This window comes from Oncorhynchus mykiss, chromosome 6 (genome assembly GCF_013265735.2).
Source record: "Oncorhynchus mykiss isolate Arlee chromosome 6, USDA_OmykA_1.1, whole genome shotgun sequence".
Classification (NCBI taxonomy): domain Eukaryota; kingdom Metazoa; phylum Chordata; class Actinopteri; order Salmoniformes; family Salmonidae; genus Oncorhynchus; species Oncorhynchus mykiss.
Window position 1 is genome coordinate 70,013,379 of NC_048570.1, and position 11,144 is coordinate 70,024,522.

At 38.2% G+C, this 11,144-nt stretch overlaps 2 protein-coding genes across 6 annotated transcripts in view; both read right to left on the reverse strand.

The window, feature by feature from the left end:
• dusp22a (dual specificity phosphatase 22a) overlaps positions 1-1,554 on the reverse strand; it is a 38,988-nt gene extending 37,434 nt beyond the window's left edge. Inside the window, exon 1 of one of the 2 annotated variants that reach the window (XM_021607487.2) lies at positions 1,165-1,554. Coding sequence is in view for 1 of the 2 variants with exons in the window: in XM_021607486.2 (XP_021463161.2) it covers positions 1,165-1,185 (21 nt within the window). In the remaining variant the exon portion in view is untranslated. The remainder of the gene's footprint in view (positions 1-1,164) is intronic. The other variant, XM_021607486.2, reaches the window with a different exon arrangement.
• Positions 1,555-1,891: 337 nt separating this feature from the next.
• On the reverse strand, positions 1,892-11,144 carry LOC110526482. 4 transcript variants are annotated; one of them, XM_021607488.2, is made up of 5 exons: positions 11,058-11,144; positions 6,437-6,513; positions 5,857-6,021; positions 3,585-3,716; positions 1,892-2,202 (listed from the first exon to the last, which is right to left on the reverse strand). In XM_021607488.2, exons 2-5 carry the CDS (start codon positions 6,510-6,512, stop codon positions 2,066-2,068), a joined length of 510 nt encoding a protein of 169 aa, XP_021463163.1. In that variant the 5' UTR covers position 6,513; positions 11,058-11,144; the 3' UTR covers positions 1,892-2,065. The 4 variants fall into 4 exon arrangements, with proteins under 4 accessions (XP_021463163.1, XP_021463165.1, XP_036836759.1 ...); XM_021607490.1 differs by lacking the exon at positions 11,058-11,144 and adding an exon at positions 10,810-11,041; XM_036980864.1 differs by lacking the exon at positions 11,058-11,144 and adding an exon at positions 10,212-10,255.

Here is an 11,144-nt window from a genome sequence, read left to right on the forward strand (position 1 = left end):
TTGCTTGAATTTCTTGGCCAAGCAAGTATCTTCTTATTATTGGTGTCCTTGGGTAGTGGTTTCTTTGCAGCAATTCGACCATGAGGGCCTGATTCAACACAGTCTCCTCTGATCACTGGATGTTTAGATGTGTCTGTTACTTGAACTCTGTGAAGCATTTATTTGGGCTGCAATTTCTGAGGCTCGTAACTCTAATGAACTTATCCTCTGAAGCAGAGGTAACTCTGGGTCTTCCTTTCCTGTGGCGGTCTTCATGAGGGACAGTTTCATCACAGGGCTTGATGGTTTTTGAGACTGCACTTATAAAATGTTTTGCATTGACTGACCTTCATGTCTTAAAGTAATGATGGATTGTTGTTTCTCTTTGTTTATTTAAGCTGTTCCTGCCATAATATGGACTTGGTCATCTGCCAAATAGGGCTATCTTCTGTATACCACCCCTACCTTGTCACAACACAACTGATTGGCTCAAACGCATTAAGAAGGAAAGAAATTCCCAAAATTAACAAGGCACACCTGTTAATTGAAATGCATTCCAGGTGACTACCTCATGAAGCTGATTGAGCGAATGCCAAGAGTGTATAAAGCTGTCATCAAGGCAAAGGGTGACTACTTTGAAGAATCTAAAATATTTAGATTTGTTTAACACTTTTTTAATTACTACATGATTCCATGTGTTATTTCATAGTTTTGGTGTCTTCACTATTAAAATAAAGAAAAACCCTTGAATGAATACTTCTGTACAAACTTTGACTGGTACTGTATATACAAAAATTAAAACACCCAACTATTGACAGATAACAATAAGGGCTTTAAAAAACAGTCAAAATAGTAGGGCTAGGTGTTTTTCTCCATTTGAAACCCTAAATCCAAACCTGTATGAGTTTTCACGTTATTATATTAATTAACAGTGTGTGATGAGTAGCCTACCCTTTGGTTTTATTCAGGGGACCATAGGACGTTCAGTATTGCAGATAGACATGTAGATGACTGATGTAAATACCATGACATAATATATTCCGCGCATATCTATGTGCAACGTTTACGCCCCTCTGAGGAAGTGCCTTGTTACAAAATAACAATCAAGCCATTGAACAGAACAGAATAACAAAATAACAAATAATAACAAAATAACAAAACATTAATAACAAAAACACAAACTACCTTGTTCATTCCATTTCCCATGTCTCTCGCAGACGACAAAAATGAAGTATTTACGTCTCAATGCAACAACGCAAAATATTGGACAATAACACGAAGGGGTGCGAGTGATTGCGAAATGGTCGGTCCGTCACTTGTGAGACCACTTTGCTCCCCTGTAGTTCAACAACATGGGTGTATTTTGACCGCTTTGTCTACATTGCTTCACAAGACGATCGGCAAAATGCTGCTCGGTATAACCTTCGCTCCATAATCCTCTTCCGGGTTTCCCCCTAGAAATAATATCATTGGCACATGGGATCGTAATGCAGCCCAGTCCGCGCGGGTTTCGTGACATTAGACCCGTTTAGGATTATCATCAATTCATCCAGTACTACTTATTTGTACTATGTCCTAAATAAATGCATTTGAAGTATCGAATAGCCTATGCTTTTTAATTCCTGTAAACCCACACATGCCTGCCATAGCCTAATCCAGGACTACAGCGTGGATTCCTTAAAAATGTCAACTAAAAACATGATGCTAGTACGATATTCACACAATTAGATAAGAGGCAGGAAAAGTCTTGCCAGGTTTCAAAATAGGGTAAATCCATGGATGTGGATATATCACACCTATGCTCTGTTTATGCTGTGTACTAGTAAACCCTACATATTATTGACATGTAGGGCCTCCAGTGGCATTTAACCCTCCACAACATGGTAGATATAACAGCAAAGGGGAGACATACTATTGGGTAAACATAGGAACTTTTATTTTGCTCTATAATACATGATGACCTTAAGAGGAAGAGACCTTCCAAAACGTATTGACTGAGGTAATGTGGACAATAGATAAATACAGACAAGTAATTGGTACGTTTGTAGGTGTCATGGTATGTAATGTGGTCCTCTGGATGGTTGGTTTACTTCTTCCATTCCTTGTTCTCATAGTCCCATTTGGCTGAGAAGCCCTCCACCGGGTTGATCCTCATGTCCAGCATCCTCTGTACCTCCTTCTCTTTCCATTCTGACTCAAAGGTGGGGGGGACAGGTCCGTACACTGCAGCGAGACAGACAGCTTGTTAGGCTCTGCCTCAAAGTTCACCCATGAACATATATTCTTTAATAGTCTGTATTGAACATTTATCTACCAAGGTAATCATTATTGAGAACATTGCTTTTGTGAAACAACCTGGTTGCTTGTCTGTTATAACAATTATGGTTGAGGCAATACAATGGGAGAGAAGACACATAACCTACTTATTTGAAGGGGCACTGATGGCCAAATACAATATTTGAATTATGTCATAAATAACATCTTGTATATCTATCTCATTGAGAAAGAATGCTGACTTATGGCTTTTAACAGGTGGGTGGAAAAACCATGAACATCAATGTACACCAAACAAAAATATAAACACAGCATGTAAAAAGTTTGGTTCCATGTTTCATGAGCTGAAATAAAATATCCCAGAAATGTTGTACAAAAATATTTTTTGCTCAAATCTTGTGCATAAATTTGTTAACAGCCCTATTAGTGAGTATTTCTCCTTTGCCAAGATCATCCCTCCACCTGACAGGTGTGGCATATCAAGAAGCTGATCAAAGAGCATGTAGCCTAGTGGTTAGAGCGTTGGACTAGTAACCGGAAGGTTGCGAGTTCAAACCCCCGAGCTGACAAGGTACAAATCTGTCGTTCTGCCCCTGAACAGGTAGTTAACCCACTGTTCCCAGGCCGTCATTGAAAATAAGAATTTGTTCTTAACTGACTTGCCTGGTTAAATAAAGGTAAAATAAAAATAAAATTAAACAGGTGCACCTTGTGCTGGGGGACAATAAAAGGCCACTAAAATGTGCAGTTGTGTCACACAACATAATGCCACAGATGTCTCAAGTTGAGGGAGCCTGCAATTGGCATGCTGACTGCAGGAAGGTCCACCAGAGCTGTTGCTAGAGAATGGAATGTTAATTTCTCCACCATAAGCTGCCTCCAACGTTGTTTTCGAGAATTTGTCAGTACGTCCAACCGGCCTCACAACCACAGACCATGTGTTACCACGCCAGCCCAGGACCTTCACGTGCAGCTTCTTCACCTGCAGGATCGTCTGAGGGTGGGTGGGGGATGCTGAGGAGTAATTCTGTCTGGAATAAAGCTCTTTTCTGGGTGAAAAACTCATTCTGATTGGCTGGGCCTGGGTCTCCAGTGAGTGGGCCTATGCCCTCCAAGGCCCACCCATGGCTGCACACCTACCCAGTCATGTGAAATCCATAGATTAGGGCCTAAGTTATTTATTTCAATTGACTAATTTCCTTATTTGAACTGTAACTCAGTAAAATCTTTGAAATTGTTGCATTGATATTTTTTCAGGATATTACAACTGAATGATCACAGACTCCCTCCACAATAAATGTTCCCATTCCTTTTCTTATTAGAAGACATACCAAACTTCCTCTGCCATAGGACAACCAGTCCAGTCATGCCAATAAAGAAGAACATTCCTGCGATAACCGATTTCCACTCCTTTGTGCCCTCGTTCATCTCTGCGAAGCTCTGCTTGAAGCTAATACGGTACACTGTTGGTAAAGAGAAAATGCAAGACCTTGGTTAAATAACAATTTAACACAGCCTAACGGGTAGGGATGTGCATCTCTCCTTACAAGCACGATTCAATAATACATGGGCTCTGATACAGGAATGATATTTTTAGTTTGAAACGATTTGACGCGATTCAATTTAATTAGTGGAATGAATCAATGCGATTAACAATGATGGCATGAACACATTCATTTTCCATTCTAAATTCATATCTGATAGTGATGGAGCTCAGGAGCTGAGTTGGATGTCTGAGCTGACTTCTCTGAGCTGAGTGAATGAACCATGGCTTGTCGTTGCTGTATGATAGAAAAGTATTTCTGCCGTGTGTGTGTGTAATGTAATGTGTGAGTTGATCCATAGGGTAGACTGAGCATCTACCACTAGCAGATTAGGGGGCGCAATTTATGTTTTGTCCCCACACTGCTATAACTTGTCATTTACATTGAGCTAGTAAAATGTATATATTTATCTTAAGAAATTAGCTTTGACATACATAGCCAATTACACCTTTACCCTGTTCATGTAAAAATGACCAAATCCAAACAGAACTAACAAAAATATTTTGTACGGTGAACCTGGCAATCGAAAAACCCCAAATCAGCAGTTAGATGTGCAATCAGCAAGATGTGAGTTATGTCCACTCCGGTAGCCCACAGAGCTCCACCAGTAAAATTATTTTATACAGCGCATTTGGTAACACAAATCAGGTTTCCATCCAACCTGTTAATGCAAGTAAAGTACCTGTTGGAACCCCAAAAAATGTATGCCATTCCTGATGGAAAATTTGTCGGTAAACTTTCCAAATGTCAACAAAACACGCTAGACAAGGTGGGATCCTGTAGTGTCTGTAAACTAATTATGCTTGAAATGTCGGTGGAAACGCTTTAATGAGCAAATATTGATATAATAACCATCATATCGAAGTAAACTTGGAGTCACGCGATGACGTGTGATCCTCCCACATTAGGAAAACCAGCAGTTTATTAGGATACAGATGAAATAAGTTCTGATGAACTTCACAGGGTGGTGAAAGTGCAGGTGATGAGCGTGATGCTCTTTTCCAATAAATAAAGGGTCTTATTCTGGTGACATGATCGTTGACACTTGGCTGCCGTGTCAAGAGTAATCTCTCGTGTCCATAATAATCTAATGTAGGCTACACTGGCCACACTGTGTCTGTGACCTGATGGCTACAGTGCACGTGCCAATACCAGAGTGGGCACACGTGCTATATAACGCAACATTTTTTGTGAGAAACCCATCAGTAGAGATGCAGTGGAAACCCACTTAACTTGTATTTTCTATTCGGTACATGGGAATTGAACCGCCTTTAATCCTCAACAAGTCAATTTAATGTAAAAATTTAAGAAAATGTGCATATTCTTTTATTGCAGATTTGAGAATATTCGCATGAAAATCTCTCACCAATTGGACGGAAGCCTAGCTAAATGACATCGGTTGTCCCTCAATAAAACCTATTTAATATTGTGAAAGCCAGTTTAAAAACATCTTAATGCTGAAGGTGCTGTGCAGATGTTGCCTACGAATATTAGAACAGGGATATGGAAGCCCTAGCTCTCGTTGGCGCGAGCAGCTGCGTCTCCTGCACTGCACAGTTATCTGACTTGTAGATCAATATCACATGCAGATATATGAAAATAAGTTTGATAGGCTGAAGGAGAGGACGCATCAATTCAAACAAATGAGGTATTTTCAGAATAAGGCAACAAAAAAAATAGCATAATAAACATTAGTGAACCTGCGATTTGTAACATTTTCATTGGTTCTTACCGATGCATGCTACATATGGATCGGTTTGGGCTCCCACGGACAGATGCACTCACATCTTAAACATTTGAACCGGGGACTGACGCGTATCGGCAAATCGTGTAACTCTGTGTTGTTGTCTGTGTCACACTGCTTTGCTTTATCTTGACCAGGTCGCAGTTGCAAATGAGAACTTGTTCTCAACTAGCCTACCTGGTTAAATAAAGGTAAAAATAAAAAAATATCCCTACTAACAGAACAGATAGGCAAACAATACTTCTGTCTTGTTTTGAGTAGGCAACAAAACTGACAAATGTCAAGTATTCAACAACAAAGGTGAAAACCACTTACATGCAATCTTCTCCTCATTGGAGAGTGTGGCCCAGGAGCCCTTCTCCTTCTCCTTTAAGGACTTCTGCACTGCACTCAGCTCTGTCACAAACTGGACGTCTGGGAGGGGGTTCTCCCGCCTGTCAAAGTAGGCTGGGAGAGCGTAGTCGTCTACCTTGGCAACACCTGCAGGAAACTCACCCTGTTACTACATAGGACTGACACACACAAACAATACATGTATTCAAACCTGCATGGGACCTGCATAGCAAATATGTGCATACGCGAATACATACTGTGTGCCTTTTGGAGCCGCATAACTGCTTTTTCAGTTTACCTAAAAAACTTCAATATCTTATTCTACAATAAGCTGGTATTGTCTGATTACTGTACATCTTAAATATCTTATTCTACAATAAGCTGGTATTGTCTGATTACTGTACATCTCCAAACCATGCTGGTGGTGGTATATTTTATCCATTGTTTACATTTGTTTGTGTGCCAACTTTTTAGTGGTAGGTACAATTTACAGAGGATGGTTTTAAAGGTCCATACCATGAAGGTCAAGTATGTGGTGTGTACTGCCAACATAGTCACTCACCATGTCCCCCACGTACACAGATTGATGTGGAAATGGCACGTTTGCCAACAAGGCTAAGGGCTCTGGTGGCCAGCATTCTGAAAGAAAATAACATGCATGAGAAAACCCTTGATGAAAAATGAATATAGCTAGTTACTACCGTAACAAAACATTACTGACCAACGAATCACAAAGAAGTTATTCTGATGACATGAAACTATAGCCTAAGGCTAGCCATTAGGTCTTTGTAAAATAGTTTGGTTAGTTTTATTCTTAGTCAATTAAATGTATAGAAAAATAGCAACTGTTCAACAAGAATTTATGAAACTGCACGCATCCCTAATCTGACATTTAGCAACTAGTTATGGTCACTGCTCAAGCACACGTAACTAGCAACCAGTTTTTGTTACAAATAAAATCTAGTTAACAGAACTGTAAAAAAAAAAAAGAGGAAAAACTAGCTAGCTAGCTACGTTAACCTAGATAAAGTTACCCAGCTAAAATGTCTATGCTAAAAAGATGCCTAGCAAACTAAATATAGCTTGCCATCTTTCGATTTAGCCATCCATCTGCAAATGACGTTTCAATGGTAACAAACAGGCTAATAGATAGAAGCTAGCTATGTTGAAATATTGAGTTATATTCAAACTAGGCTAACGTAAACTGAACTAGTACCTGGGTTTGTGGAGGGGATGAATATGATGAGATTTCCTCCGACACAGGATCCTTCAGTTCAAAGTTCCATTAGCCAGCTCTGCAAACTTGAATTATGTCAAAATGCGTTATGGACTCATCCAAATATGTAGTTTTGCAGAACTACTATCGTTATTACTGATGTTATGCATGGCACGCACTTTCAAAAAAAGGTAAACAAAAACAGTTATTTTACGTTGATCTTTTTTGGAAGTACAAACCATGCGTAACGACAGTAATGACAATAGTTGCTCTATGAAACTCCATATATTGTTGAGTACCGAACATTTTGACATAACATTTGCAGAACTGGCTAATGGGACTTTGAATTGAGGGATCTGATCATCTCCTCAAGCCCAGGTACTGGTTTAAACCAATGACGTATATAAACCCTGGATTGCTGATTCTATGGCTGCAGTCCAAACACTTCAAATCAAATGTATTTATAAAGCCCTTTTTACATCAGCCGATGTCAAAGTGCTATATAGAAACCAAGCTTAAAAACCCAAACAGCAAGCAACGCAGATGTAAAAGACACACACTGTCCCCTCAAATATTAAGTGGAGACGTATCATGATGTCCGACGAGTATACACTTGCAGGGCAAGGAATGATTTTTAAATCGACCACCTTTGCCCGGATATCGTCACTCGTTCATCCTGCAATGATTGTGTTTTCAGCCACCGGTAGCTTTATATGCACTACAGTCAATTATGATTGCATGTCTACTTATATTAACTATATAATTACTCATATACGCCTACTGTATGATAGCTTGCAAATTAATTAGCTAACTAACGTTAGCCTGCCTAGCTGGAACTTCTGATAAAGGAACATTTCTACAATTTCCAAAAGCTAACCAAACAAAAACATATGCACTTTTATGCAACGTGTTTGTGCATTAGTAGCACAATTTATAACCTTTTTACAATCATTTTTACTTACACTTGTATGTTCACTTCTCCATTGGTTATTCATTTTTGGCTGACTTTTCTTAGCGGATGTACAACCGCAACGTAAGCCCCTCCGCTAAGAAAAGTCAGCCAAAACTTAAAAACATGAATGGAGAAGTGAACATACAAGTGTAAGTAAAAATGATTGTAAAAAGGTTATAAATTGTGCTACTAATGCACATGACGGCACAAACACGTCTCGTAAAAGTAATGATGTTTTTGTTTGGTTAGCTTTTGGAAATTGTAGAAATGTTCCTTTATCAGAAGTTCCAGCTAGGCAGGCTAACGTTAGTTAGCTAATTAATTTGCTAGCTACCATACAGTAGGCGTATATAAAATGATATAGTTAATATAAGTAAACATGCAATCATAATTGACGTAGCGCATATAAAGCACCCACAAACGGTGGCTGAAAACAATAATCGCAGGACGAACGAGTGACGAATTTTCGGGCAAGGGCGGTACATTTAAAAATCATTATTTACCAAATAATATATAAATAATGATTTTTAAATGGACCGCCCTTGCCTGAAAATTCGTTTTCGTACCCTACAAAAGGAAATTGAACTGTATTTTAAGACGGTTAAATGCTCTACTAACAAAAAAGCTGTTAGAATATGCATGTCCCTTAAGGTCCTTGTGTAATTGTAATGTGCTATTGTACCCCGTAGCTCGATTGTCCATTATTTGTAATCTATGTATGCTTTTGTTCCCGCATGTGCTTTATGTATTGATTTGTTGTTAATAATAAATAAAATAATAATACAAAAAAATAATTATTTAATTTTTTTTATGAACAACAAATCAATACAGGAAGTACATGTGGGAAGAAAAGTATAGATCAATAATTTACAAAGGACAATTGGGCTAGGGGGTATAATATCACATTACACAAGGACCTTAAGGGACATACCTACACTTACTAACAGCTTTTTTGTTAAAGTATTTAATTGTCTTAAAATACAGTTCAATTTATTTTTGTAAGGTAATAGAATGTGGTGTTTGTTTGTAAATTCACATTTGTGAATATGAAACTTGGCCCAAAAAATGATGAAATTAATTATATAAAAATGTTTCAGCTTATTTCTATCGTAGGTAAAGAATCCAAGCAGTACATCTCTCCGCAATAGTGTAAGATCTTCATAAATGTGTCAATTATAAATCGACTTATGTCTTTCCACAGTTTTCTTACATGAATACAATGCCAAAAAAAGATGCAACACAGTTTCTGGGTGGTCATTACAAAAGGAACAATTTGAGTTGATGTTTTCCTTAAAGTTTCACTGGAACTTTGTCAATATTATAATTGCAAACCAACATGAAGTTAAGGCCACCAAAAGAAGAGAAGACATGATGAGGAATACAATTCCACATAGAACTTCTTAGGAATTGTTTTATCCAATTGATATTAAAAGTATTATTTAAGGTAGTAAAGTCGAAAATTCAGCCCACCATTCTCATAAGTGTTCATTACAACAGTTTTCCTAATTTAATGGGTACGGTTTCTCCACAAAGTTGAAAAGCATCTGGTCTATCTCCTTGCTTATTTTACCGTCAAGATAGAGCGTCATATGTTAGCCTAGAGATACCTTCCGCCTTGGTTATTAGGGCACTTCCTTTTAAAGATAAGTCCCTCTGTAGCCATTGATTTAGCTTCTTCTGTTTTTTGTTTTGTTTTTTTAAACAAGAGGGTTAAAATTGAGTAAGCCTCTAGACTTCTGATCCTTTGTAATGGTTATGCCTAAATATGCAAGTTATTATTTTACTGGAATACCATAATATGAAGGTGTCACACAATCTGACAGCCATGAGTTCACATGTATTAATGTTACAATATAGACCAGAATCTTTGGAAAAGGATTGTATCACATTGATCGATATGGGAATTTGTTTAGCATCTTTCAGAAAAAGTGTAGTATTGTCAGCCAGCTAGCTTATAATAATTTCTTTACCAGCTTATTGAAAGAATTTGTATGAAGTTGGGTGATTAATAAAAACAGGTACAAGAGATAAGACCTTTCCTAATTCCTCTCTTTAACTCAAATCTAGGTGAGGTGCCATTTTTCAATTTGATAGAGCTGTTACCATTTGTATAGTCTTAATAGCATTACAGAAAAAAAAAATCAAATTTAAAAATCATTCCTTCCTCACCCTGCAAGTGTATACTCGTCAGACATCATGATACGTCATCGAAAGTGTCCACTTAATATTTGAGGGCTGAGGGAATAGTGTGCCTTTTAAGTGTTTGGACTGCAACCTATGTATTGGTCATTGAGAGACAAAATGTTATGTATTTAAGTAGATTTGTTGTTGGACAGTAACATTAGTACTAAACAAATATATTAGGAAATGTCTTGCTTCGCTCTCAATGTAAACGTATGCATGAAGGTGTCTAATATAATTAACGTGTCAAAAACGAATGGCGAAATGAATAAATGTATTTCTATTGCATCCAAAAAACGGTTTTACAATTGAGGAGTGCCAAGATGACTACGCAGTGATCTCAATACAGTCAGGCATCCGGGGTTTATACACATCATTGGTTCAAACGTTAGTAGCAGGAACGCTCACACGCAAGCTGACGATGCTAATCATCGCTAACTGGTACAAGGTCAAATACATAGCAGACACCCAACATGTTATTCCTTGTGTAATATTCCTGCTCCGGACTAACCTCCACGGTAACATTACAAATGACTATGAGGAGGAATACGCACAAAACATTATACTACATACAGGAAAAGGGCACCTTAACTAGCGTTAGCTAGGATGCTAGCCTAGCCAACCATTGCATATTTGCCCCTTGTCTTGTCTGCCTCTTTTCAATGTCAATGTCAATCTCTTCACTCGGCTCGTTCGGAAACATTGACAAATCCATTTCTGATAACACAGCAGACATGTAGCATGTTTGTCTTAATTAAAATATATATAATATGTTCTACGATAGCTGAATATCAGACGTCTAATAATTTAGAAAATTCACCCGCCATCTCTTACTTTTTCTCCTTTCGCCGACGCTCCAAAAACCATAAAGGAAGTGCGATTAACCGGAAATACGTAGCTGGTGAGGGAACCTGTGCTCGG

Coding starts and splice junctions, on each gene's coding strand:
- LOC110526482 (XM_036980864.1), bottom strand. CDS start 10,240: ATGATGTCTGACGAGTATACACTTGCAGG. Junction 6,022..6,436: donor CTGTGTACGTGGGGGACATG/GTGAGTGACTAT, acceptor AGTTTCCTGCAG/GTGTTGCCAAGGTAGACGAC. Junction 3,717..5,856: donor CAATGAGGAGAAGATTGCAT/GTAAGTGGTTTT, acceptor CTTTACCAACAG/TGTACCGTATTAGCTTCAAG.